The 26161-nt window shown below is 58.9% G+C and overlaps 13 protein-coding genes across 13 annotated transcripts; 7 read left to right on the top strand and 6 right to left on the bottom strand.

Moving 5' to 3' along the window:
• Positions 1–4: 4 nt before the first annotated feature.
• ACA1_291000 (ribonuclease III, putative) lies at positions 5–3890 on the bottom strand (the record flags this gene model as incomplete). The annotated part of the gene is made up of 13 exons (XM_004368020.1): positions 5–36; positions 118–230; positions 327–489; positions 606–747; positions 913–1065; positions 1200–1310; positions 1406–1527; positions 1618–1807; positions 1886–2137; positions 2475–2655; positions 2757–2893; positions 2995–3121; positions 3196–3890. The coding sequence occupies 13 exons, from the start codon at positions 3888–3890 to the stop codon at positions 5–7; spliced, it is 2418 nt and encodes an 805-aa protein (XP_004368077.1).
• A 511-nt stretch (positions 3891–4401) lies between these two features.
• ACA1_290990 (hnRNPL/PTB/hephaestus splicing factor subfamily protein) lies at positions 4402–6435 on the top strand (the record flags this gene model as incomplete). Its single annotated transcript, XM_004368019.1, has 3 exons — positions 4402–4667; positions 4865–6130; positions 6240–6435. The coding sequence occupies 3 exons, from the start codon at positions 4402–4404 to the stop codon at positions 6433–6435; spliced, it is 1728 nt and encodes a 575-aa protein (XP_004368076.1).
• Positions 6436–7032: 597 nt separating this feature from the next.
• On the top strand, positions 7033–8642 carry ACA1_290980 (uncharacterized protein; the record flags this gene model as incomplete). The annotated part of the gene is given in 8 exon segments (XM_004368018.1): positions 7033–7120; positions 7220–7282; positions 7295–7413; positions 7565–7706; positions 7871–8040; positions 8252–8379; positions 8464–8589; positions 8618–8642. 8 exon segments carry the CDS (start codon positions 7033–7035, stop codon positions 8640–8642), a joined length of 861 nt encoding a protein of 286 aa, XP_004368075.1.
• Positions 8643–8979: 337 nt separating this feature from the next.
• ACA1_290970 (dioxygenase subfamily protein) lies at positions 8980–10011 on the top strand (the record flags this gene model as incomplete). The annotated part of the gene is made up of 3 exons (XM_004368017.1): positions 8980–9074; positions 9159–9275; positions 9363–10011. The coding sequence occupies 3 exons, from the start codon at positions 8980–8982 to the stop codon at positions 10009–10011; spliced, it is 861 nt and encodes a 286-aa protein (XP_004368074.1).
• Positions 10012–10206: 195 nt separating this feature from the next.
• On the top strand, positions 10207–11819 carry ACA1_290960 (uncharacterized protein; the record flags this gene model as incomplete). The annotated part of the gene is made up of 5 exons (XM_004368016.1): positions 10207–10233; positions 10372–10465; positions 10582–10876; positions 10990–11090; positions 11182–11819. 5 exons carry the CDS (start codon positions 10207–10209, stop codon positions 11817–11819), a joined length of 1155 nt encoding a protein of 384 aa, XP_004368073.1.
• Positions 11820–11965: 146 nt separating this feature from the next.
• On the bottom strand, positions 11966–14306 carry ACA1_290950 (cytochrome p450 superfamily protein; the record flags this gene model as incomplete). The annotated part of the gene is made up of 11 exons (XM_004368015.1): positions 11966–12022; positions 12159–12196; positions 12275–12394; positions 12509–12686; positions 12768–12862; positions 13006–13203; positions 13293–13433; positions 13557–13670; positions 13773–13865; positions 13946–14052; positions 14125–14306. The coding sequence occupies 11 exons, from the start codon at positions 14304–14306 to the stop codon at positions 11966–11968; spliced, it is 1323 nt and encodes a 440-aa protein (XP_004368072.1).
• Positions 14307–14676: 370 nt separating this feature from the next.
• Positions 14677–15468, bottom strand: ACA1_290940 (uncharacterized protein; the record flags this gene model as incomplete). The annotated part of the gene is made up of 2 exons (XM_004368014.1): positions 14677–14928; positions 14998–15468. The coding sequence occupies 2 exons, from the start codon at positions 15466–15468 to the stop codon at positions 14677–14679; spliced, it is 723 nt and encodes a 240-aa protein (XP_004368071.1).
• A 674-nt stretch (positions 15469–16142) lies between these two features.
• ACA1_290930 (uncharacterized protein) lies at positions 16143–16999 on the bottom strand (the record flags this gene model as incomplete). The annotated part of the gene is made up of 2 exons (XM_004368013.1): positions 16143–16454; positions 16523–16999. 2 exons carry the CDS (start codon positions 16997–16999, stop codon positions 16143–16145), a joined length of 789 nt encoding a protein of 262 aa, XP_004368070.1.
• A 696-nt stretch (positions 17000–17695) lies between these two features.
• ACA1_290920 (uncharacterized protein) lies at positions 17696–18606 on the bottom strand (the record flags this gene model as incomplete). The annotated part of the gene is made up of 2 exons (XM_004368012.1): positions 17696–18007; positions 18094–18606. 2 exons carry the CDS (start codon positions 18604–18606, stop codon positions 17696–17698), a joined length of 825 nt encoding a protein of 274 aa, XP_004368069.1.
• Positions 18607–19001: 395 nt separating this feature from the next.
• ACA1_290910 (arsenite transporter, putative) lies at positions 19002–20580 on the bottom strand (the record flags this gene model as incomplete). Its single annotated transcript, XM_004368011.1, has 8 exons — positions 19002–19189; positions 19264–19366; positions 19442–19582; positions 19647–19797; positions 19889–20031; positions 20127–20159; positions 20272–20367; positions 20443–20580. The coding sequence occupies 8 exons, from the start codon at positions 20578–20580 to the stop codon at positions 19002–19004; spliced, it is 993 nt and encodes a 330-aa protein (XP_004368068.1).
• Positions 20581–20934: 354 nt separating this feature from the next.
• ACA1_290900 (Fbox domain containing protein) lies at positions 20935–22584 on the top strand (the record flags this gene model as incomplete). The annotated part of the gene is made up of 5 exons (XM_004368010.1): positions 20935–21782; positions 21862–21988; positions 22084–22204; positions 22283–22373; positions 22485–22584. 5 exons carry the CDS (start codon positions 20935–20937, stop codon positions 22582–22584), a joined length of 1287 nt encoding a protein of 428 aa, XP_004368067.1.
• Positions 22585–22682: 98 nt separating this feature from the next.
• On the top strand, positions 22683–23922 carry ACA1_290890 (MORN repeat-containing protein; the record flags this gene model as incomplete). Its single annotated transcript, XM_004368009.1, has 3 exons — positions 22683–22763; positions 22854–23349; positions 23435–23922. The coding sequence occupies 3 exons, from the start codon at positions 22683–22685 to the stop codon at positions 23920–23922; spliced, it is 1065 nt and encodes a 354-aa protein (XP_004368066.1).
• A 229-nt stretch (positions 23923–24151) lies between these two features.
• On the top strand, positions 24152–26132 carry ACA1_290880 (chaperone protein DnaJ, putative; the record flags this gene model as incomplete). Its single annotated transcript, XM_004368008.1, has 7 exons — positions 24152–24353; positions 24568–24737; positions 24837–25004; positions 25092–25274; positions 25346–25585; positions 25667–25917; positions 26030–26132. 7 exons carry the CDS (start codon positions 24152–24154, stop codon positions 26130–26132), a joined length of 1317 nt encoding a protein of 438 aa, XP_004368065.1.
• Positions 26133–26161: the final 29 nt, after the last annotated feature.

Below are 26161 nucleotides of genomic sequence, written 5' to 3'. Positions count from 1 at the left end.
CCAGTCAGTCCCGGCTAAGCGCGTCGTTGGCCGCATCTGTACAAACCAGCAACACCCAACACCATAAATGAATGAATGAACGCATGAATGAATGAATGAAACGATGGCGCGGCGTACTCTGTTCGGCGCTGACGCGGGTGTAGCCGCTGCCCTTGCCCTTGAGCCGGCCACGCACCGTGACCCCCACCACGAACTTACGCATGTGCGCCGGTCCCGTTTCGCTCAGCAACCTGCCCCGACCCGCACACAGCACGATTGAATTGAGGGTGAGACGAGGGCATTGCATGGGAAGAGATCGATTGGGGGGAGGGGAAGCGCAGGCGTACGTGTAGGTGGGGGGAGCTGATCGGTGGCGCTGGGAGAGGCGGGACTTGGGGTCGAGGTACTGCCGGGTGGCGAGCATGTCCTCAAGACGCGGGAGGAACACCACGCGCACGAACGCCTCGACCACCTCCAGGCCCTTTTCCAGGAACAGCGCACCAATGAACGCTGCACACAACGCACGACACGACACGACACACACGCATACCGCACACGACACAGGCGTGCAGGGTGAGAGAGGAGGCCCAAGGGGGGAAACGGTGGAGACGGTGTGGTGCGGGCACCCTCGACGCAGTCGGCGATCATGCTGTCGGTGACGCCGGTCTGCTCCTTGGTGCTCGGCAGGTAGCGGATGAAGGGCCCGAAGCCCAGGTCCTTTCCGATGCGCCCCAGCACTTGGTTGTTCACCAGCGCAACTCGGTATTGCTGTCCGCACGTGCAAACATACGCACGACACGCACGCCACACACGACACGCACACAACACACGACACACGAGAGAGAGAGAGAGTGAGAGTGGGAGAGAGCCGAAGTGAGTGGCGCCCAAGTGGCGAGCTGTCGAATATGGCGGAGGAGGAAGAGCGGGGTGTACCGTGAGTTGGCCCTCGTTTTGGTCGGGGTAGTGGGCGTAGAGACAGGCGGTCACGACGTACTGCAGCACGGCGTCGCCCAAGAACTCGAGGCGCTGGCTGGTGCCCAGCTTGAGCGTGTCGCAGTCGTCGGTCAGAGACGAGTGCGTGAAGGCCTGGACCCAACACGTCAGCAAATAAATAGACGCAATAAATATAAATAATATTATTTATATTAATATATTTAAATGGTAACAATTATTTTATGGTAATAAATGCAATAAAACAAATAATTGTGGGTGACGCTGACCTGCACGAGTAACCGAATGTGCTTGAACTCGATGCCGGTTTGCTCCTCGAGCTTGGTGTAGCCCTTCATGATGGGCGATGCCTCAATGAGATGCCGATCCGATGGTCCTTCCTGTCGTGTGAGTGCGCGTGTGCGCGTGTGCGCGTGTTTGCCGTGTTTGTCGTGTCACGTGATCCCTACGCACACGCGCACACACCCACAAGTACCTGTAGCGGGTGGGCGCAAGGTTGAAGCCACATGCGGCGGAGGTCGGCCTCGGACTCCGAAAACAAACAGCCGGCGAAGAACTCGCGGCACGCCTCCAGCCCCTGGTCGAGATATAGCGCTCCTGCGCGACACGTTCCGCCGATCAGTCGACACACGACACACGACACACGACACACGACACACGACACACGACACACGACACTGAACGAACCAATGAGCGCCTCGAAGGAGTCGGCGAGCATGTTCCGCCTGCCTTCTTTGCCGCCTTGGGTCAGCTCGGCCACGTCGGCGTAGCACAGCTGTTCGTCGAGATGCAGTCTCTGGGTGAGGTACGCCAGAAACCGGTTGTTGACGAGCCCCGACCGATACTGCGACAGCGGTCCCTCGTCGTGCTGCGGCAACTGTGTCGACACAAAGAGAGACCATCAGCGCGTGTGCTGTGTGTGTGTGCGGTGGTGCGTGTGTCGTGCGGCGGTGACCTGAGTAAAGAGGTGGGCGCTGCAGATGAACTCGAGGACGGCGTCGCCCAGGTACTCGAGGCGCTGGTTGTGTTCGATGGGACTGTACTGGATGACGCTGGGGAGGTGCACTTCGCCCTCGCGCGGGGCGATGGCGCCCGCTCCGGGCGACGCACAGCGCCGATGCGCGCCTTCCTCCCGGCGACGGCGGCGACGGCCCACTCGGCTCGCGACCGTATTGAGCACATGCCCGACTCCGCCGCCATTCACGAACTGTGCGTACGACGAATGCGTGATCGCCTGTGCGCGTGTCGTGAGGCGCGTGTCGTGTGTCGTGTGTGTTGTGTGCGGTTAGAAATGTCGAGCGCGTGAGAGCCGCGGTCCCTGGGGGAAGAGGGGGAGGTGCCTTCTTGAGGAGCTCTTTGTCGCTGAAGGGTGCGGGCAGGATCAGTTCAAACGCGCTCAGCGAAGCCGAGAACCTGATGTGGTGAATCACGCCCGGCAAAAGGGAACCCACCTGAAAAGTCGATCCCGTGGAGCGTGAGCGATCAACGACACGACACAGACGCACACGACACACAACACACACGCACGACACGCGTGTGCTTACGTGACATATGTGGGCGGTAAGTGGCGTCCAGTCGCAGAGTTCGGGGACGAGGCGAATAAGGGTCGCGTTGTGGCCCTCGGGCGGCTGCTTCTGCCATTTCCCGCGGCGCAGGTGGAAGCCCGTGGGCGGATGGACGTCGAGTGCGACCGCCGCAGGGGCTGATTGCGTGTTCCTTTTGTCTCTGGATAGAGCGACAATAAAGATTCTGATACGGGGGCGCGCACAACACACACCGCGCACTATCGCACACGCACCACCGCACACGGACATGCAACGACGTACCGATATCGCTTGGAGTCTGCGCGCACGGTAATGTGTGGAGCGGAGTCTGTGTAGGTCTGGTAATGGTGGATGAGCGGCTGGTCGTCCGTCACCGAGACGCCCAGCTCTTCGTCCCAGTGCCGTCGATAGGAAAGCCGCTGCTCGCGCACGACACTGATGTGTTAGCATGCAAATATGTCGATTGCCATATTGTAAATATGTTACACCAACACGGGGCGATTGCGGATTGGTGGTGTACCCCCTTGGTGGGCGAGTTGAATCGAATAGCGGGCGATTCTGAGAAATCGACATCGTCGGCGCGAAACGCGGTACCATCGACCACCAGGAGTATGTGGTCCACCAGCCGCTCGCTGATCGCCTCCTCCCTGCGATCGGTCCTCATTTTAGTACCGCCTCATTGCGTGAGAAGGCGGCAAGCACCGAGCGGGGCGCACCCAACCTCCCACTGCGGCTGGACATGCTCCGTATGAGCTCGAGCGCGCTGACCCGGCTCTCGGTGATACAGCGCCGCAGGCCGACAGCGCTCATCAGCCGCGTCGGTGGTTCGGTGCTCACGAACCGCGGGAAGAGGTGGAATCGCCGGCAGCCGCCCGCGGCCGTGTAGTCGAGAAAATCGTCGAGCTGCAGGACCGCCCCGAAGAAGAAGGTGTGGAACCAGTCGAGCGCGTCGATCCCGTCATCGTTTCCGCCGCCTTCGCCGCGCAGCAGTCGATCAAGGTCAAACTCGTCTTCGACCTCCGGCTCGAGGTGCGCGTGGTATTCGCTGCGGCCGCCTCCGCTGGTGGTGGTGGCGCCCTGCTCGGCCGGACCCTGGATGAGCAGCCGCGGCAGTGCGCTGAGCTCGATGGGCTCGTGCGACAGCAGCGTGAAGCCATCGAACGTGTAGCTGCGCGCGCCGGCGTCGTCGCGTCGATCCACCAGCACCGTCGGCTTGCCGCCCGCTGGCGACGCAGAAGAGACTGGTCGGACGACGATGCGGTAGGCGTGCAGGCGCAACCGAGCGTGGTTGCAGCACCTGGGGACGCGGGACGGCTCGTGCGGGAACGCGTAGCGCTCCGTGGCGGCGGCGGACGGCTCGGAGCGGCTGCGCGGCTGCGGGCCGTCGCGTGTATGATGATGGCTTGCGTCCTGCATGTGTCGCCAGTCGCGTCGAACGGCATCAACCGATCGCGACGATGTAGAGAAAGCCGAAGAGGAGGAGGAGGAGGAGAAGGACGAAAGTGGTGTGTAACGTGAAGAAGAAGAAGAAGAAGACGACGAAGTGGAAGTAGAACAAGACGAGCGTGAGGTTGGGGAGGAGTGGTGCCGCTTCTGGTCGCGGTGGTCGTAGTCGCTCTCATGCCTGCTGCCGGTACCATGCCTGCGCGTGTCGTTGTCCCGGGCCCTGTCACGCCCACGCCCAGAGTCCGCACTTCGCTCACGCGTCGTCGAATCTGGTTGGGGTGAATCATTATTAGGCCTCCGACGCTGCAACCGGTCGCCCGAACTGCTGGCTCCTTCTGGTGACTGCACGTCGCGCTGCTCGCCCCAGCACCGTTTGCTCATCTTTTTCAGTCCTGAAAATGCGTAAAATAAAATAAAAATAAGTGTGAAACAAGAATTTATTTTTATTTTCTTTTGTTGCATAGATGAAAAGGTGGCGAAAATGCGAGTACCAATGGCCGAAGAGCGTAACGGACTTCCGTGGCGCGAATCAAAACATTTTTACTTTTTTCCCGCGTCCGCTCCGCTTCGCCCACGCCCCCTTTCGGATCCCTGCTTCCCATCCCTCCTCCACCCCCCTCCCATCTTCGCTCGATCTTCGGCTCTCTACCGACTACTCCGTCCTCCCCCACTCGATCTACTCTTCCTTCAACTTCATCCATTCAATCTACCCCTACCTCTGTCCATCAACTTCAAAATGATCAACGAGTACTGCTCCTATCCCCTTCTCGTGACCATCGTGATCTTTCTGTCTCCTCTGTCTATCCTTTCTGCATACTCTCTTCCCCCCTATCCATTGCCTATCTCCCATCGCCCACCCCGTTGATTTCTGCCTTCTGCCGATCTTATTCCTTTCTCCCTTTTCCTCATCAAAGCTTCTCTGGCGACCTTTCTCAAAACAAAAGAACTCAGGACCAGTTCAACTACGATGGAAGCGCCGAGCAGAGCCTGCGGAAGAAGCCCAAGTCGGATCCGCCCTCAGGTCCCTCGTCGGTGCTCCATGTGCGCAATCTCCCGATGGACTGTACCGAGCAGGAGCTGGTGACGATCGCCTGCCCGTTCGGCCGCGTCGAGAAGGTGCTGCTGCTCAAGGGCAAGACCCAGGGCTTCGTGCAGATGCAGGACGTGCAGAGCGCAAGCGCGCTGGTCCAGTGCTACTCGCAGGCGCAGGTCAACATCCGCGGCAAGCCGGTCTACTTCCAGTACTCGCAGCATCAGGCGGTGAACACGGCCACTGGCGATGAGCAGTCGAATCACATCCTGCTCGTGACGGTGACCAATCTCGTCTATCCGGTCACGATCGACATCCTCCACCAGGTCTTCTCGAAGTACGGCGCCATCCACAAGATCGTCATCTTCTCGAAGAAGGGCTTCCAGGCCCTCATCCAGATGGGCGACAAGAATCAGGCCCAGGCGGCCAAGCAGGCCCTCGACGGCCAGAACATCTACAGCGGCTGCTGCACCCTCCGCATCCAGTACTCCAACCTGCCCTCGCTCAACGTCAAGTACAACAACGACAAGAGCCGAGACTTCACCAACAACAACCTGCCCTCGGGTGATGCCGCCGGCCCCGCCGTCGGCCAATTCGGCGGTGCCCTCAACCCCCTCGGCCTCGGCCTCTTCCCCGACGCCTCCTACGGCGGCTACCACGTCAGCCCCGCCGCATTTGGCTACGGCCAGAAGCAGGGTGCCGTCGGAATGGCGATGGGCATGGGGCCGTCGGTGCTCATCGTCAACGGCCTCGAGGCCGAGCGCGTGACGCCCGACGTCCTCTTCACCCTCTTCGGCGTCTACGGCGATGTCCTCCGAGTCAAGATTTTGTACAACAAGACCGACACGGCCCTCGTCCAGTTCGCCACGCCTCAGCAGGCCGAGACTGCGCTGGCCAATCTCAACCAGGCCCCCCTCTTCGGCCGCACGCTCACGATCAACTTCTCCAAGCACAACACGATCGCGATGCCGCGCGAGGGCACCGAGGGCGCCCACCTCACGAAAGACTACACCGGCTCGCCCCTCCATCGCTTCAAGGTCGCCGGCAGCAAGAACTTCCAGCACATCTTCCCTCCCGGCTCCGTTCTCCACGTCTCCAACATCCCCGCCTCCGCCTCCGAAGAGGACATCAAGAATCTTTTTGCTCAATACGGTCGCGTCCTCTCTTTCAGATTCTTCGCGTACGCTTCCCTCCTTCTCATCTTTGATTTTTTTCCCCCACACGATTTGATTTATGATTTTATTAATGATTTTCCATTCTCACCTCCTTTTCATCTTTTGACCAAGCAGTAAGGACAGGCGTATGGGTCACGTCGAGATGGCCTCCACGACGGAGGGTATCGAGGCACTGCTCTACACGCACAACGCCCAGCTCCACGACCACCACCTGCGCGTGACCTTCTCCAAGGGCTCGCAGCACGCCCCAGCTCCCGGCGCCGGCGCCTCCTCTATGGGATTCGCCCAGGGCTTCGCTGGCTACCAGTAAGCGCGAGCAGCAAGTGTGAATATTCAACCTACCCACCCTGTAACTTCGTTCTTCTTCGCTCGATCAGCGTCCTCCTCACCACTGCTACTGCTACTGCTACCCCCACTCGCTCTGGTCCGCTCTCACATCACATTTCCGATTTCCCGATCTCGGTCTCAACACCACCACTTCATCAACAACACGACAACGACACCACCTCCCCTCTAGCTCTCGTCTGACCCTTCTCGAGCTATCCACCCCTCACCCCAACCCCAACGTTATACACGACTCCTCTCTCGTTCTCTCTCTCTTTCCATCTCCATCTCCTCTTCCGTTCTCCCTTCACCAGTGACTCTCACGGTTATTCTGTTCCTGTTCCCTTCTTCCCATTCATCACCACCTCTCCTCTCCTTCTACAATAAAGTAACCCCCTACGTACAACGACTTCTACCCTCTTCTGTTCGTCTCTTCAGGAAGCCAGGTGGACGTGGGCTAGTGGGTGCGGGGAAGAAGAGCCACCTTGCACATGAAGGTTGTGGCTGGAAAAAGTGGTAGAGAGAAAATTATTTTCTCTTGATTTTCCGCTGATCAATTAATTAAGATTTTAATATAAACAACATGACGTGGGAGGTGGTGCGGCAGGCTGGCGCGGTGGTTGATGGCGAACGCTTCATCCTCCAGCACACGGCACGCAGGAAGGGCCAAGGTATCTGTCTTCCCACCTTTACTGGAGTGAATTGATTCATCAACCCTACAGGGAAGAAGAATAATCAATCTTTTTTGGTGGTTGTCGACGCAACCAAAGAGCAAAGCGTTGGCGTGGTGGTGAGCGATCAGGCGCTCTACGAGGTGGCCGACGATTCAGCTGGTGCGCCACCAGAGGTGCGACGATGGGACTTCAGGGAGATCCATTCCGTCCACAAGCTGGAGAAGAACCTCGTCCGCGTCTTCCTGATCAGCGTGTCCGCCCACGGCAAAGTCTCCAAAGAAAAGGTGTCAGTACCAAGAAGCCGTGTGTCGTGTGTGTCGTGTCGTGTCGTGTCGTGTCGTGTCGTGTCGTGTCGTGTCGTGTCGTGTCGTGTCGTGTCGTGTCGTGTGTCATGTCGTGTGTCGTGTGTATCGTATCGTGCTCACACGGTGCCGATTGCAGGTGAAGGGCTGGGGCGCGGGCGAGACGGCGTCGAACTTCCTGATCCCGAGGGACTTCATCTGCGCCACCACCGACGAGAAGGACGAACTCTTCTCCGTGATGCGCACCAATCTCGTCGACACATGGCAAGCCCACCTCGAATGTATGTATATACTTCCACGCATTGCATATATATATATATTTAGAAATTCCATCACATCGTCGCACTATTGTATGACGCACCACCACTACACTCTCATCCTCATCTCTCACCGCCATTCTGTGTGCTTGCACCGCCGCCCGGGCCTTTCCCTCTCTACTCGCCAGGCGAGATCGAGAGCATCCCGCCGACCGAGTACTACCAGAACCACCTGTTCCTGACCAAGCGCAACCGAAAGGGCAAGCTCCAGATCCGCTTCGTCGTGCTGACCGACAAGAAGATGTACAACTTCGAGGCACGCATGGTTGGCCGAAGAATCGAACCCCAGAAGTGCAAGGTCTCCTTCCCCCCTCCCCTGTTGCCTCGCCTGTCGTGTGTCGTGTGTGTCGTGTCGTGTCGTGTCGTGTGTGTCTTCGTGTCGTGTCGTGTCGTGTCGTGTCGTGTCGTGTCGTGTGTGTCTCTGTGTGTGCGCGTGTGCGTGTGTCGTGTGTTGTGGACTCACAAAGTGTGGGGTTGTGTAGTGGGCGTTCCCGATATCAGATCTGCAGCGGGTGACCACCTACGCGGACGACCCGCAGGCCTTCTCCATCACCGTCGACACCAAGTCCGCCGAGCGCAAGCAGGTCAAGAGCTCCGTCACCTACCTGGTCGACAACAAGCACGAGCGGACCCTCTTGTACCCCCCCCCAACCCCCAAGCCCATGGGTGTTCATCACTCGGTCGACAAGAGCAATGTGGGCTTACATTGGGGGGGGTGCAGCATCCGCGAGGTGAAGCGGCTGTACTTCCAGGCGGAGGGAACGGAGCTCGAGCAGGAGGAGACCACCAGCAAACCGCCCAAAAAGCACGTCTGCTACCCCCGAATGAATTGCTTGATTGGATCTCGGTTGGTTCGTCTTCTTCTTCTGACGCAGTACTCAACACAGGGACAGGAAGTAGAGAGGAATCTGAGGCTTGTGGTGGTGGCGGACCCAATGAGTGTGCTTGAACTGCATTGCGGTCGCTGATTAGGGCGGAGTCGGACAATTGTTTTTAACCGCTCGCCCAATCACTGTGCGCACAACATGTGCCTTTCCTTTTGCCCACCACCACAGTCGACAACAGGGGTGCGAGAGTGCGGGCAACTGTCAAGTTTTCAGCCCGCCGCTTCTTCTAAGCCCCGCAGACAAGCGCCCACCTATATATCTGGCAAAACATGCCCATTCTCCATCAACAACCACACCGAAACAAACCACCGCCAACCCGCCAACCCACAAATCCGCAATCGCTTGACCCCATGTTGCTGCTCCACCGCGTATCGCTGTGCCTGATGGCCCTCACACTGCTCTGCCTCATGGCGATCTCTTTGGTCGACGGCCATCGTGCCCGTACGTGCGCCCCACGACCACCGATGGAGAGGTTGTTCAGGACTTGTGGTTTGGTTTGGAGAGCTAACGTCCGGTGTTGCGCGTGCAGATCGGGCGTGGCCCGCTACATTCCCAGCTGCAAGCGGGCCACCAGCGCCTGCCTCCTCCAGCCCGAGGAGACTGAGGGTCCCTACTATTGGGACTCATCTGTGCGCTCCAACATCACGTACGTCCGCAGCATTCTCTGGTTCTTCCACTCCTGCGCACCTGACCGTGTTGTGTTGTGTCGTGTCGTGTTGTGTCGTGTGTGTAGCGAAGGGAAGGAAGGCGTGCCGCTGACACTGAAGCTGACGGTGGTGAACGTCGATGACTGCGAACCGATCTACAACGCGTCGATCTCGCTGTGGCACTGCGACGCGCTCGGTATGTACAGTCACTACACGGCCGCCGGCGCCGGTGGCCTCTCCGACTCGTCGCCGGCCAAGGACAACACCACCTTCCTCCGCGGCATCCAGTTCACCGACGCCGACGGCCTCGCCACGTTTCTCACCATCTTTCCAGGCCACTACGTGAGCCGCGACACCCACATCCACCTCAAGGTCCACATCAATGGCACCACGGTCCACACGGGCCAGCTGTTCTTCAACGAGTCGCTCAACGACGCCGTCAACGCGCTGTCGCCCTACAACACCAACCCGGACACGCGCACGCAGCTGGACGAGGACTCGATCTACACCGGCACTGAGAACGCGTCGTACGGCCTGCTGTCCGACGTCCAGTTCGTGGACGAGGCAGGGTCGTACTCGGGCGGCCTGGTGGCAGCGCTCGCGCTCGGCGTCAGCACTTCATCTTCGGCTTCGCCGTCGCCCAGCCCTACCGGTACCGGTCAGGGCAACAGCGAAACCAGCTGTGGCTCGCGGCTGGCCGTGTCATTGCCGCTCGTCACATCCGTCATCTTGTAAAGAATGTCATAGACCTTGAACCCTGTCCAGCAGTTCATTTTAGATTCTGTTTATAAAATAAAAGGCGAAAGTAAAATAAAAAATAAATTATTTCATTTTGTTTTCATTTTTTCCATTTCCCAACCGAGCACCCTTCCACACAGGCCTGTTCACCTGCTCTCGGCAGTTGAGGGCAGCGGAGGACAGGCAGCACAGATGCGGCCGCTCGTGCTTCTGCTGGTGGTATTCGGCACATTCACGCTGCTCCTCATTGGCCTCCGCAGCGACCCCCAAACACCCCCCAAAAAAGGAACAGCCGCTGCAGTTGACCACCCCACACCCTCCCCGCGCGTTTCCCCCGGCGTCCATCGGGTGGTGCAGGCCTCGTCCACCTACCCGCTGGTCGGCCCCCCTACATGCCAGTTGGGGTCGGACCTGCGCCAGGTGCTGGTCCTACGCATCTGCGGCCTGCTCAGTCCGGTACCCGCCCACTCCCTCTTGCTTTGTTCTTTCTCTGACCGTGTGGTGCGGTGTGTGTCGTGTGTCGTGTGTCGTGTGTGTCGTGTGTCGTGTGTCGTGTGGTGTGTGGAGGGCAGGAGTTGCGCCAAACGTACGCCACGTATGCCAGCGAACTGGAGGGCAAGCCCGAGTTCGACATGTGGCTCCTCTACGACTACGGCGAGGAGGTGGATCCGATTTTTTTGTCTGAGTTCCGCGAGCTGCAGCAGGAGCACCCAGGGCTGGGGCTGTTCCTCTACAACACCGCCGCCGTCAAGGCGATGCTGCCAACTGCCGAGTACATCCTGAACGACCCCACACCCAATTTCTGGTTTCATGATGCCTCGCTGTTCATGTGGTCCCTGCACTGCCGCCCGGATGCCTGGAAGTCCTCCCCCTTCTCTCCTGACAGGTTGACCATCAACCTTTTTCAATATGTTTTGAGTTTGTTTGTTGTGTTGGGTTTGTCTACTTTATTGGCAAACATATATGTGTGCACAGCTGGCGACGGGACGAGTTCCACATCTGGACGGTGGAGCAAGACTCGATCTACTTCGGCGACGTCTCTAAGTTCATGGAAGCGCACCGGGATAGCACTGCAGGTAACGACCACTCGCGTGCACTTGTCAGCCGAGCAGCGGCACCCAACGAATCTCCATTCACCCGAATCCCGTGTACTGCGGTCGCTTCCAGACTACATCGCCCACATGGATCCGGTGCCGGTGCCATGGTACCACGAGAACCAGACCTCGTGGTACCCGCCGAAGAGCAAGACCCTGTTCAAGAAGCAACACATCGAGCGACACTCGTCCACCCTGCTCCGCTACGAGTACAGCCTGGCGCTACTGAACGTGATCTCCTACGGCGAGATCTACTCTTCGACCGTGTGCAACCTGCAGCCCGATTGGTGTGTGCGGCAGCAGCTCGATCGGCGGTTCATCGGTCCGTTCTACGCGTGGCACCACATGCTGACCGACGAGACCGTGGATACCATGTGGAAGGACCCGGCCCAGCACGACAGGTGGAACCACGCCGTCGTCTCGCGCAAGAGCCGGGGCTGTCGCAACTCGGTGGCTGATGTAGCCCGGCACCTCATCGAGGCCGAGGCGTGGAAGCGAAACGCGGAGGAACCACACGCAGCCAAAGCCGAAGCCGAAGCTGCCAAGCTCAAGGCCGATGCCGACGAGGCAGCCGTCACCAAGGTGAAGGTCGAAGCCGAAGCCGAAGCCGAAGCCGAAGCTGCCAAGCTCAAGCCCGAAGAGGAAGCGGAACCGGAAGCCGATGCTATGCAGTCGCCAAGGCCACGGCGGTCAAGCCGACGACGCCCGTAGCCGTCACGCCCAAGCCGATTAAGTTCGAATTGTAAGGGCCGCCAAGATCAGAGCTGCAGCGGAAGCGAAGGCTGCCCTTGCCGAGGTAGGCTGGAGTTGACAGCCGAACTCGAGAAGCCCCAACCAACTTTTTTTCTTTACGTCGTTCACTTGCGCAGGTGCACGGTCATTTGCACGCCGTACCGCGCCTTCAATGTCGTGGCCTGTCCGGAAACAGAGGAAGGGTGTGAGTCAACTCATTGCCTTCATAGGAATAGGAATGTGTATAAGATATATATAATAAACAAATGTATGAAAATTGGAGGCACCATTTCCATCTCGACTGGGTGGACTGGCTACCAAGCGAAGTTCGTACTTCTGGAGGATCATGCTGGTTACTGCACATGGCGATGTGGCGTGAGTGCGGGGGTGGAGCTGAAGAGTCTAAAAGCCAGTGGGTAGCGCGCGGAGCGCACCTGTCTTGATTTCCTTGCGTGCCAGGTCTTCGCCGATGCAAGCGCGCGGGCCGAGGCCGAACGAAAAGAAGGCGTTCTTGCTGCCGTCGGTCCACTCCTTCCGCTCGGGGTCAAACACCTCTTCCCAACCCCCCCCCCGACCAACACCACCAAACACTGGTCAGTTTCGCAGTCTGGCGCAGCAGCGCACGGGGCGAAAGAGAGGTGGTCTTGCTGGGTAAGCCGGGTGCTTACCGGGGTCGGACCACCCGTTGGCTGGAGACATGCCGGCGCTGTAGAGGCTCAGGCCCACCTTGGTGCCCTTGGCGAGGGTGAACTGACGGCCCCGGCCGTCGTCGACCGTGACGTCCTCCGTCACTTCGCGGCCCAGAGACGGGGTGGCCGGCCGCATGCGCAGCGTCTCGGTGATTGCCTGCACCCGCACGCCCCACCACATAAGTCGTGGTGGTCAGCCCGCATAGTCGCCATTCCAGGCCCCGCAAGCCACACACACCTTGTCGATGTGAGCGAGGGCGCGCAGGTGGTGGTAGGTGGGAGTCTCGGAGCCCAGCACCGCGTCCACCTCGTCCCGCACCCGCTGCTGTGCCGCTGGCGTCCGCGCCAGAAAGTAGAACAGCCACGTCAGCGTCACCGCAGTCGTGTCATGCCCTTTGGAAATTGTGTGTGGTGGTGCGTGTCGTGGTTAGCCGCCAAATCGGTAGACAGAGGGTCGAAGGTGTCCTGCCACGCACCTGCGAGAAGGAAGGTGATGGTCTGCATCATGATTTCGTGGCCGTCTACCCACTCCTTGCCCTCTTTGCCGCATTCGCGGAGCATGAACGCCAGTATGTCGTGGTCGTCATCCCGCACTCCCTGCGCGCGGCGCTTCTCGATCACCCCCCGTATCGTGCTGCGCAGGAAGTCGATGTGCTTCTCGTACTCGAGCACGCCTTCACCACCACCGCCACCACCGCCGCCGCCGCCGCCACCGTGAGTTCGTTGCTGTCGTGGCCGATGAAAGAGCGGAGCGGTGGCGTACCATTGGTCTTGTAGAAGCGCCAGTAGGGGAAGGGGATGATGAAGCGCCAGATGAGGTGCTGCATGCAGTAGTTGAATGCGTGGATGTAGGGACTAGTCTCGTCCGTCTGCGTCTTGAAGTCGAACTTCATCGAAAGGTCCCCTTGAAGACAATAAACCACAGGGTGAGCGCTGGGCCACACACCACACACACCACACACACCACACACCACACACACCACACACCACACACCACACACAGTCGCAAGAGCAGGTCGGTAGGCACCGATGATGTCGAAGGTGAGCTTCTGAAACTCGTGCTGGATGTCGAGTGGCTCGCCCGACTTGGCATGGCTCTCGAGAGTGTCCAGCAAGTGTCGTGCGCGTTCAACCACGTGCGCTGAGGGTCGGTCGGGGCCGGGTGTGAGCATACTACACACGCACGGCACGCACGGCACGCACGGCTCACAACACGACACACGCCACGCGTCCAAGGGTTTACCAATGAGGTTGTTGATGTTGGAGGCTCTGAATGCCGGCCGAACGAGGTCGCGGCTTCGCTTGTGCCCGTCTCCGTTTGGCTGCAGCGCGAGTCCTAGGCGCAACGCAAACGAAACGTCAGCCAGCCGTGTGCACCGTGTGAAAGTGCGGCTACGCGAGGCGACGAGTGTGTACCGCCAGCGATGTCGTGCCAGAGGCGCGTGATGGTCGACTCGCGATCAAAGGCCGTGAACTTGTCCTGGAACGCAACGCGGATGTTCTCCACGCTCGACAGCAACACCCTGCGGTCGATCAATGCAAGTCAGTCACCAGTGCAGTGGAGCAGTGACCCCAGGCTGGGTTCGGGTGCTTACCAGGGCTCGGGTCCGAGCCAGTAGCACATGACGGAGCCGTAGCGCGTCGCAAAGTCGAACTGGGAGAGATGGAGCGCGTGCGGGATGATGCTGAACGCATTGCCGACCACCGGCCAGGGCCAAGGACCCGGCATCCCGCTCCGCTTTACCGACACCACACGCCACACCTGGTCGCACGACATTGGTATTTTACATTTGTTTTTCCCCCTATTTATTAAAATGTAGGGAATTAAATAATAAATGGGGGGGGGGCGAGGACAAACCCAGCGCAGGGCAAGTAGGGCGACGGCAGTCAAGAAGAGTGGCAGCAGCATGCTGGCGCGGTGGTCGGTGTCAGAATACTAGGAAACACCAAAGCCGAAGCAGAAGCGGAGAAATGTTCGGTATTTTGCGGATGACGAGTGAACGAGTAATCCGCCTGGTGGTGGATGATCAAACGTGATGTGGTGAATGTACATTCACTCGCATTTGCTCGTGGCCACGATATGATCATAGGAAAGGAGTGTATTTGTTTCGAAGCATATGCTTCAAGGCAGAGAACAACTCTTTTTCTTAGAAGTGGGTGGTGCCGGGCGTGGTGCCCAGGCCAGCGGCGGTGGGCTCGATGCCCTGCTTGAGCAGGCGGCCCTCCTCCTTCTTCATCGGGTTGTGCGTGAGGGTGCCCTGCACCTCCTTCACGGTGCCCTTGATCTTCTGGCCGATCGTCGCGTGGTGCGCGCCGGCACCGGTGCCGTGCAGGACACCAGTGGTGGTAGTGGCCATGTGGGGCTGCTCGACCACCGCGGGCAACATCACGTTGCGCTCCTATAGAGTCACACCAAAGTGAGCTAGACTGGGAGAGTGGCCAGGCGACATGGAGAGAAGAGTGCGTACAGTGACGAGGTCCTTGCGCTCGGTGGTGACTTCGGTGCGGATGATGGGCTGGATCTGGTGTTCCCTCTCGTGGATGACCGGCTGGATGTGGTGCTCGCGCCTCACCTCGACAGGCCTCTCGACGATGACCTCACGCTCGACGATGGGCTGGTGCTCCACCACGTTGGTCGCGCCCTGAACGACGGGGTGTGCGGCGCCGACGATGGGCAAGCCGGTGCCGGTGAGACCGTGGCCGTGCTGGTGGTGACCATGCTGGTGGTCGTGCTTGAGGGCCTTGTTCTGGTGCTTGAGGGCCTTGCGCTCCTCCTTGGAGAGGGGCCTGCCGTCGACGCCGTGGGGCAGAACAGTGGTGGCCGTGGCAACCGGCACAACAGGCACAACGGGCACGGCGCCCACGACGGGCGTGGCGCCGGTGGTCACGGGGGTGGCGGCGGTGTTGGACATGATGGGTACAGTGTTGAGGTTCGACATGGTGGATTGTGGTGGGATAGTGTTGGTAAAGGTGTGGGGTGCTGTGGTGGTTGTTGGTTAGATGAAGAACTGGAACGGGCTGGAAAGAGGCTTTATAAAGGTGGGAGGACCCCTGTGTGAGGTCACGTTAACACTTGTTGCATCCAACGAAAGCGAGGTCGACCTGCCCAATGGTCCGCCAAGGAGAATTGAGGGATAAAAAAGTTGGAATTCCGATTGAAAGAAGGAAGGTCGTAGATCCGGAGTTATCTGGAATCCCAGAACTACCAGGAACTGGGAAGGCAAACGAGAATGGAGTTCCACTTCGCGGCGAACTGATCGAATCAAGCCCACTTACCTACTCGGCACCTCGCCGAGCAGTTGTTCGAAAGGAAAGGTCTGGCTATCTGCTTGCTCAATAGCTCAGTGTTACGTCGGTCTGTTGGGCTGCTCGCGGCCTTCAAGAGAAAGGCCACGTGCGACATGGGGGTTTTCCTGAACATCAGTCGAACGAGGCGTCCCGCCAGTCCCTCACCGATGCCGATGGAACGATATCATCAATTTGTATCATCATTTGTCTGCGCCGATCATCCCCCCACAGGCCAATCCAGTTCCTTGTCAACGCGCAAGCAAGTTCTCGGCAAGACCAACTGATTCGTGAAAGCTATCTCCTTTTGAGTTTGATACCCCACAGTTTAGAAGCGGGTGGTGGTGCCGGTGTTGCCCAGCATGCCGGGCGTGGTGCCCATGCCAGCGGTGGTGGGCTCGATGCCCTGCTTGAGCAGGCGGCCCTCCTCCTTCTTCATCGGGTTGTGCGTCAGCGAGCCCTGCACCTCCTTCACGGTGCCCTTGATCTTCTGGCCGATCGTCGCGTGGTGCGCGCCAGTCATGCCCGTGGTGCCGGCGCCGGGCATGATGCCCCTCTGGTCGGTGGTGGTCTGGTGGAGCAGGCCCGTGGTGGCCACGCGCGGCTGCTCCACCACTGCCGGCATCATCACGTTACGGTCCTGTTTGTGTTTGGTTGCTGCTTAGTAACTGAGCGGGACAAGCCAACAGAGCGAGAAGGTGTGCGTACAGTGACGAGGTCCTTGCGCTCGGTGGTGACTTCGGTGCGGACGACGGGCTGGATCTGGTGTTCCCTCTCGTGGATGACCGGCTGGATGTGGTGCTCGCGCCTCACCTCGACGGGCCTCTCGACGATGACCTCGCGCTCGACGATGGGCTGGTGCTCCACCACGTTGGTCGCGCCGCGCATCACCGTTCCGAGGCCGGTTCCCCTCGTTGCGCCGCCCGCAAGGGGCACGCCCGTGCCGGGAAGGCCGTGGCCATGCTGGTGGTCGTGCTTGAGAGCCTTGTTCTGGTGCTTGAGAGCCTTGCGCTCCTGCTTGGACAGATGCCTGTTGTCCGTCATTACGCCGGGATTGGGCAGCATCGTTGTGGCCGTTGCACCTGGCATGAGCGGCGCGCCGGTGTTCATCGCCATGGGTGTAGAGGTGGTCGTGAGGGTGGGATTGTTGATGGTCGAGGTGGGGGTGTTGATGAAGTTCGACATGGCTAGCAAGGTGCAGTTGGGAAGGGGTGGTGCGCTGTTCTGATATTGATGAGAATACAGAAGTGAGAAGGCGAAGGCTAAAGTAGTGCGCCACCAGGTGGTGGGTCCACTCCGTGGTGCGGACCACGCGCCTGGCGGCCCGCCGAAAGGAGGAGGTGGAAAGGCTGTAATTTCGGTGGAACCTGATCTCCCTCATTTCGTCCAGTATTCCTCTCGTCGTTTTGTTTCTGGCGGAACTCCGACAACCAGGAAGCATTGTCATTGGGCTATTTTACAGTTGGATTCTAGCAAGCAGGTCGATACCATGTGGTCTTCTTCGAGGAGGTGAGTGGTGACTATCTCACGTGCCACAAAAGAGACCGCGACAAGCTTGCTCCCTGGTCAGCGGGTCTGCTTCTTCATGAGATGATCTTAATGTAGCCTCCTCACAGCGCGTCATTTATGCCCCAAACGACAGTATATGGGTCCACACAACGCACTCACGACTTTCCCTGTCAGGTCGTAGATGGATCAAATCAATCGCGATTGGTGAACCTAAGTTCTGTAGGAAAGGAAGGCCAGAAATGAACTCGAGAAGGTGGAGATGGGCAGTTGTAGGGTGTGAGGGAACGTTTACTTGGCAAGGCATATATATGCCTGCTCCAACATATCCTCTTCAAAAGAGAGCATCACTGCAAGCAGCGGGTGCGCTACAGTTTAGAAGCGGGTGGTGGTGCCGGTGTTGCCCAGCATGCCGGGCGTGGTGCCCATGCCAGCGGCGGTGGGCTCGATGCCCTGCTTGAGCAGGCGGCCCTCCTCCTTCTTCATCGGGTTGTGCGTGAGGGTGCCCTGCACCTCCTTCACGGTGCCCTTGATCTTCTGTCCGATCGTCGCGTGGTGCGCGCCAGTCATGCCAGTGGTGCCGGCGCCAGGCAAGATGCCCCTCTGGTCGGTGGTGGTCTGGTGGAGCAGGCCGGTGGTAGCCATGCGCGGCTGCTCGACCACTGCCGGCATCATCACGTTACGGTCCTGTTTGCGTTTGATTGTTCATGTGGCTGGTGAGATGACTGTTCTGCCTTGTAAAGGTCTGATTAAAACAGGGAAGGTGTGCGTACAGTGACGACATCCCTGCGCTCGGTGGTGACTTCGGTGCGGATGATGGGCTGGATCTGGTGCTGCCTCTCGTGGATGACCGGCTGGATGTGGTGCTCGCGCCTCACCTCGACGGGCCTCTCGACGATGACCTCACGCTCGACGATGGGTTGGTGCTCCACCACGTTGGTCGCGCCGTGCATCACCGTTCCGAGACCGGTTCCCCTCGTTGCGCCGCCCGCAAGGGGCAGACCCGTGCCGGTAAGGCCGTGGCCGTGCTGGTGGTCATGCTTGAGGGCCTTGTTCTGGTGCTTGAGGGCCTTGCGCTCCTGCTTGGACAGGTGCCTGTTGCTGCCCATGAGGCCGGTGCCGGTGGCCGGCAGCATGGTCGTGGCCGTGGTGCCGCCCAAGGGCGCGGCACCGAGGGGCGAGGCGCCGAGAGGGGCGGCACCGAGAGGGGCAGCGCCGATGGGGGCAGCGGCGGTGTTGGAGAGGATGGGAGTGGTGTTGGTGGTGGGGTTGATGAAGTTCGACATCGCGAGAGAGTGGGGTTGAGTTGGTCGCTGGGGTAAAGGGTTGCTGAAGTTGTAGTTGTGGTTATTTGATGAAGATTGCTGGTCTCGGTCAGCCCTTTATGTAGGGCGAGGTCTACGCATCCGACGAAAGGGGGACCAAGTTCCTGAATGAAAGCGAAAGAGACACGAGGGATAAAAAGGTCGGAATTCCGGCCGTTCTGCGATCTCAGCCGATCCTATTCGCAAAAGACCAGGAGTCCATGTTCAGGAGAGACACACCTGACACTGTTCCCACATCTGGACCAGGCCTGGCCCAACGGCACTGTGCCATACCATCCCGCCCCTCTATTGTGCGAGATGATTGGACCAAAAATAAAAAAGCCTTTTTCTGTTTGGATGGTGACCTTCGAAGACGCTTACTGGGGCGTGGGCGGGGTGAAGGGGTTGAGGAGCATCTCGGAGAAGTTGGTGAGGGCGGGGATGCCGCGGATCTCCTCCTTCTGGAGCGGCACCTTGACGAGGTGGAAGTCCTCGTACAGGTCGTACATCTGGTCGATGTACTTCTTCTGCATTCGCGATCGCGCAGTGCACAGCCCGCAGTCGCCTACAACCACGAAGTATCGTTAGCGACACGCAGCCGCATTGCGAGAGAGAGAGAGAGAAGGGGTAGGCTCGTACGGTTCTCGGGGAAGAGCACTTGGTTGATGACGATGTTCTGCGTATCGATCTCGAATTTGTTCAGTTCCTGCACCAGACGCTCGGTCTCATACAGCGAGAGGAACTGCAGCAAGGCGATGGCGATGGCGCGGTAAGTCAAGCTTCCTGTATAAGTCGCACATAGGGAGAATGGACATACCTCGGGAATGCAGACGCACACGAAGGTGGTCATGTCGGGGTCCTTGAACTGGGTGTTGACCTGTTCGACAATCTTCCGGGTGCTCTCCATCTTACCCGTGATCGCGTCCTCGCCCTCGGGGAGACCAAGCATCGAGGTCATCTGTGTTGTGTGTGTGTGAGAGAGAGAGTGAGGAGGAGAGAGCGAAGCAAAGGAAGAGACGTACGGAGGAGAAGAGCGGGCCGAAGCGGGACTTGAGCTGTACGAGCTTGCCGATGCCCTTCTCGAGCAGCGTGGGGAAGGACAACAGGCGGAGCGTGTGGCCGGTGGGCGCCGTATCGAACACGATTACGGAGAACTCCATCGTCTGCACCAACCTGGGGTGTTGAACGCATCGTAAATTACGCGTGTACGGGCACCCGGTGAGGAGAGAGTTGTGTGTGGTGTGTGTGTGTGTGTGTGACGCACTTCATGACTTCGGCGAAGCTCATGGCCTCGTCGATGCCGGGCAGCGAGCCGGTGAGCTCCTGGATGATGCCCGCGCCGCCCGGCATGCCACTGACGCCCAGCAGGCCCTCGACCTCTTCCGGCTCAACGCGAGGGTCTACTTCCTTGGGTTGGAGAAGAGTTCACGTGAAGTGAGAGACAGTGAGTCACGCGCACCCAGCGCGCTGCAGACAAAATAGGCAGCTATGTGGGACGGTACCATCGCGAAGAGGTTGTCGAATCCGTTTACTTTCTGCACCCGACGCAAGACATGAGAGACGTCGTTGAGGGATGGCGTGTGAGTGCACACGCTCTACTGCGTGTCCTACACACTTGCGAGTGCGTTCGCGGTTGGAGGAGCGTACCGTGGGTTCAGCAGTAAACTTCTGGCCGAAAGCGTCGGAAAGGTTGTGCGCCGGATCGGTGGAGATGATCAACACGTTCGGGCGCACTTTGGCCAACTGTACGTAAAAAAACAGATTAATTATAAATCAGTTGTAATTAGAATTAAGGAATGAGTGGGCCGAGATGGCAACCTGGATGGCAACGCTGCAGCTTGTGGTGGTCTTGCCGACGCCTCCCTTGCCGCCCACGAAAATCCATTTGAGAGACTCCTTCTCGATGAGATTCTTCAGGTTGGGCTCCAGGTCCAGGACATCCTCTTCTTGCTCCATTTCCACACGTTCCTTTTCCATCTGTGTTTGATTGCCGTTCGCTATCGTTGCTGGTGTTGCTCGCGTTGAATGATGGACGTGGCGCGTGGATCCGCTCAGCCAGCGTAAGGTGCCTTGTGACGTGGCAAAGAGAAAATGGTTGAAAAAAATGACGTGACATGGAAATTCATTTTCGCCCTCTGGTCCGAAAACAACTGGCGCTGGGGTGGGATCTGCAAGATTCTGCAACGTTCTGTCCTGCATAGTTCCACCCTTTATCGTCATCCGGTCAGTATCTTGCAAACATTTTTCTGTATTATTTAATTATTACGACTCTCTGGACACCAGTAAGACGTGTAGAAGAGTCAACTGAGGATGTCGAGGCAAGAAGAAGAGCTCGAGGCCAGGGGCGGCCTTACGGCTTCGGGCAGAGTGTTGGCGTCCGACTTCCAGCTGATCCCCAACGAAATCGCTCTCCTCATCTTCGCCTACCTCAACATGAAGGACCTCCTCCACATCAGCCAAACGTGTAAGCATTGGAACAACATCTCCGAGGACGACTCCCTGTGGAAACCTCTCTACAAGGCTCGCTGGAGCCCATCCTCCTTCAGCCCCGTCACGTCGAGGGCGAGGGCCTTTACCAACGACTCGGCCTCCTCGTCGTCGTCGTCGTCATCAGCTGCCGTCGCGGCCAGACGAGCGCGAAGCCAAAGGCTCAGGCGCAGGCAGGCCAACGGCGCAGCAAGTGACCACGAGCAGATCGCCGGGTGGCGGTCGTGGAAGAACAAGTACATCACACGCCGCAACTGGCTCGACGGCCGCGTGATGGGGCAGTCGAAGCTCGACATCCACGCCCGCAGCGAGGGCGAGTCGCTCGAGTGCGTGCGCTTCGACAACGAAAAGTACGCGGCTGGCTCGACCGACGGCGCGGTTTACGTGCGCGCGGTGGAAGATGGTCGGCCCCTGCAGACGCTGCGCGGACACACCCAGACGGTGACCTGCATGCAGATGCAGGACAACGTGCTGGTCACCGGCTCCAAGGACAACACGGTCAAGATCTGGCGCGGGCTGTCGGGCGCGCAGGAGTGCGAGCTCACGCTGGCCGGCCATCGAGGCGCGATCACGTGCCTTCAGTTCGCGGGCCACCACCTGATGACCCGCTCTTGGGATCTTACCGGGCGCGTGTGGGACATGAACACCGGCCAGATCGTCCACACCGTCACGTGAGTGAACTTCCTCCACCCTGTGCTCACTCCACTCCAACTCACGCTCCGCACCACCCACCCACCCACCACTGCACAGAGGCAACTCGGTGTGCCTTTCGTTGCAGGTCGAGAACAGCAAGCTGGTCTGCGGCTACGCTGATAACTACATCAGGTTGTGGGACCTCAGGACGGGCAAGTGTCATCGCCATCTCTACGGCCACTCGGTTCGTACTTGCGCGCTCATTCAGCCACCATGGCGATGTTGGTCTGTTTTGACTGACTCTGCAGGAGCTCCTTGGTCCCCCGTTTTGAATTGTAGAACATCGTCACCGCTGTGCGGTTCGATGACACTATGATTGCGTCGGGGTCCTACGACAGGACCCTCCGCTTGTGGGATATCCGGTCGCATCAGTCGCTCTGCACGTTGACGCAACACAAAGGTTCGCTACTCTCCTGCTCTCTATGGTGTTTCGAGGGGTGCTAATGGGCTTGCTCCTTTTGGCTGTGTCTGTGTACAGGACGGATCAACGCGTTGCAGCTGCAAGGTCAACGCATCGTGTCGGCCAGCACCGACCACACAGTGAAGGTGTGGAATGCCAAGACTAGACAGTACGCTCACCAGCTCCTCTTCGCGCGTGTGTGTTCTCGTTTCTTGCAATGCTGATGTGATCAATCCCCAATGCACACAAGGTTCCTTTTCGACCTGAAGGGACACACCAGCGCGGTGAACGATGTGCAATTCGACGAGAAGAAGGTTGTCTCCGCGGATGAAGATGGGTCCATCAGGTTGTGGAACTTTGCCGAGACCATGCCCTACTAGGGAGCACCAGCGCACTTCGTGTGTGCTGTCGCGATCCGGCCTCTGTATTTCACTTTGTTATTATTTCACGATTTATTCATTTGAATCAAACGCACAAGATGAAGCGAAGTCGTCTTATCTTCCCTGCCTGCGGTTTGCGACCGTCAAGGCTCGTTGCTTCCTCTGCCGGCACCCTACCCGTTCTTCGATCCATGCCGCCTGCAGCGCGGTGGCAAACAAGTTTGATTGATCTTGCTGGGAGCACTGGCAGCCCCTTCTCATCCACACAGCTACGCACGAAACGCGTTGAGGCCACGGTGCATCTTGCGCTCTGGCGCCAACCCGCCTCGCTCCCGCGAAGCCATCGCTGCTACTCGACCACATCTTCATCCGAATCTTCATCAACTGCATGGATTCTGGAGAACTACAAGGGAGACAGGAAGGACGGCAAGCCACACGGCCAGGGCTATGTGCGCCTGCCCGATGGCACGACCATCACCGGCGACTGGGTCGAGGGCGAGCTGGTCCGCGGCCGGCAGGTCAACATGCACGAGGGTGGCGGGATGCTCTACGAGGGCGAGTACAGAGACGGCCTCTTCCACGGCCATGGCCGAGGGTGCAACGCCGACCACATGTACGTGGGAGAGTGGGTCGACGGCGTGCCGCACGGGCGCGGCCGCTTCGTGTCCACCACAGAGCGACGCACCTACGAGGGCGACGTGTCCCAGGGCAAGCCGCACGGCCAAGGCCGCGAGACGGATGAGATTGCCAATACGGTCTATGAAGGTGTGCATGCCCGATCGATGTGGTGGCCGTGATGTGATGGTTTACTTACATCTGCAGATGTGTGGCTCACGACAACACGCAACAGGGCAATTCAAGCATGGGATGAAGCACGGAGTGGGTGTGATGCAGGGACCGCACCATCGATACGAAGGCGGGTGGGTGCACGATCGAGTCGAGGGCAAGGGCACGAAGCGATGGAAGACCTCGCACAAGCCCGACAGCAACGAGGAGCAGTACGAGGGCGAGTGGCGCGCCGGCCTCCAGCACGGCACCGGCACCTTGACCGTCTTCCACCGCGGCGGGCGTCGCAAGACCATCTTCGAGGGCGACTGGCGCGATGGTCTGATGCACGGACAAGGGCGCGAGCTCACGCCCAGGGGCGTCGTGCTGCGCTCGGGGACCTGGACGCGCGGCGTCTTCGTCGAAGGGCAACAGAACGAGCAGGCACCACCACCACCTGCAGCGACCATCGCGCCGTCTCTGTCAACAGAGACGCCCAAGAAGAAGGCGCCACAGCGGCGAGGCAGAAAGCCTGCAGCCCAAAAGTTGAGCCAATCGCCAACCAGCTTGTGAGCCTGGCTTGCGGTCAACACGTCCGACACATCGACATTTTCTACACATTCACAGTTTTCTCAGCCTCTGCGAAATTTCGTTTGGGCGTCACACCGAGACCGCCCTCTTAAAGTTCCTTCCCGGAATTTTGGTTTCTTTTCGTCTTGGCGCGATTGGAGCGATCGTGAGGAACATCGATTGATTGGAGGTCATCGGAGCCCGACCAGCGAACTCGATTCAAACCAAAAAGATGAGAGCCACAAAGACCGCCTCCCACGTGGCTGCTGCCAAGTCGATTGTGCATAATCAGGGCGCAAATCGCTCATTGGCTTCATCTCTCCGGAGCCTCAATGGCTCTTCCTCTTCCTCTATCATCTTCACCCACTCTTCCTGTTCGAATCACACTCACTGCGGTATCCGCAACCACTCCACCGTCTCATCATTCACCGCAGGTACTTCCATCTTCATCTCTCTGCGTTCTGTCGATTTACTTCTCACATGTGAGTGTAGGAAACAAAACCGCCGCTTCTTCCACGCCTCTCTCTTTCATCGTGAGCTGGAAGCAGGCCTCGTTGCGCCAGTTCCACGCGACATCATGTACTGCCTCCCCTTCTCTTTCATTTTACACAAAATGCTGCTTACATCTCCATCTTATTCTTCGCGTAGCGACGCGCAAGGAGGAAGATCTCTATGAGACGTTGGGCGTACCGCGTACGGCCTCTGCCGATGAGATCAAGAGGCAGTACTACAAGCTCGCCATGCAGTATCACCCCGACAGGAACAAGGGAGACAAGAAGGCCGAAGAGAAGCTGCAGAAGATTAACGCTGCCTACACCGTAAGGCCTGCCGACACAAGATCTCTTATTCTTTCTTCTTCTTCTTCTTCATGTGCGAACCATCACAACCGCTTTCTCACCTTCTTCGACGTGCAACAGGTGCTCAAGGACGAGGACAAGAGGCGGCAGTACGATCAGTTCGGATCGGCGGCGTTCGATGGGTCCGGCGGTGGCGGCTTCGAGGGCTTCGACCCCAACGACATCCCTGTGGACATGCGCGACATCTTTGAGGGCATCTTCTCGGGCTTCGGTGGCGGTGGCGGCAGGGTGCGCTTCTTCTTCTTCTTCTGTGCTGTTCTTGTCTGTGAGACTTCATCGTCAATACTCACCATCTGGTCGTCCCACCGACAACAGAGGGCTAAGACTAAGGGTGACGACGTGGAGGTCCCGCTGCGAATCAACTTCCACGAGGCTGTGAATGGCTGCGAGAAGGATATCTCCTACATGGGCAAGCTCCCGTGCCCCACTTGCCACGGTTCCGGTGCTGCGGCTGGCTCAAAGGCCAAGAAGTGCCCTCGTTGCAACGGTCAGGGCATTGTACGTCCTTCATGCCACCGCACACACGACACACAACAGACCGGATTGGCTAACTGTCCGTTTGTTTGCAGGAGCAAATCGCACACGGCTTCATCCCGATCGCCACGCAGTGCCGACAGTGCGGAGGCGAGGGCACCATCATCTCGGACCCGTGCGGCACGTGCAAGGGTCAGGGCATCATCTCGGGCAACCGAAAAATTCAAGTCAAGATCCCAGCGGGCGTGGACGACGGCGCCAACATTCGTCTCGTCGGCCAGGGCGACGCTGGCATGAAGGGAGGCAAGCCTGGCAACCTCTTCCTCCGCGTGCACGTACGTGGCTCTCTTCTCTTGGAGTTTTTCTTACGATTGAGCACTTCTATACTGAACTTTCGCGTGTATTTTTTTTCGTAGGTCTCGCCGGACAAGGTGTTCAAGCGCGACGGCGTCAACGTCCACACGGACATTCCCGTGACCCTGGCGCAGGCCGTTTTGGGCGGTACCGTCAAGGTCCCCACGCTGTCCGGCGCCGAGGTGGAGATCAAGGTGCCTCCGGGCACGCAGCCCGAGGAGAAGCGCGTGCTGAGGAACCAGGGCGTGTCCGCCGTGGGCCAGCCCGGCACCAAGGGCCACCACTACATCCACTTCAAGGTGGAGATCCCCACGTACGTCGTCCCTCAGAGTCATGACTGCTGTTTGATTTTTCTTTACTGCTTGATGTCTGGCACTGTCGTTCGCTCACACGTGTCTGCCCTTTCCACCACCTCAAAACAACAGCAAACTGACGCCGAAGCAGAAGGAGCTGATGGAGGAGTGGCAAAAGGAGGAGGAGCAGAGCGGCGGCATCGCCGACAAGCTGAAGGGCTACTTCAAGTCCTAAAATCGGGGATCGGCCGACCTCTTCCCCCC

This window comes from Acanthamoeba castellanii (assembly GCF_000313135.1).
Source record: "Acanthamoeba castellanii str. Neff unplaced genomic scaffold scf7180000084777, whole genome shotgun sequence".
In the NCBI taxonomy this organism is placed as follows: Eukaryota; Discosea; order Longamoebia; family Acanthamoebidae; genus Acanthamoeba; species Acanthamoeba castellanii.
Note: the sequence above shows the minus strand (reverse complement) of the source record. Positions and strands in the feature narration are given on the sequence as shown.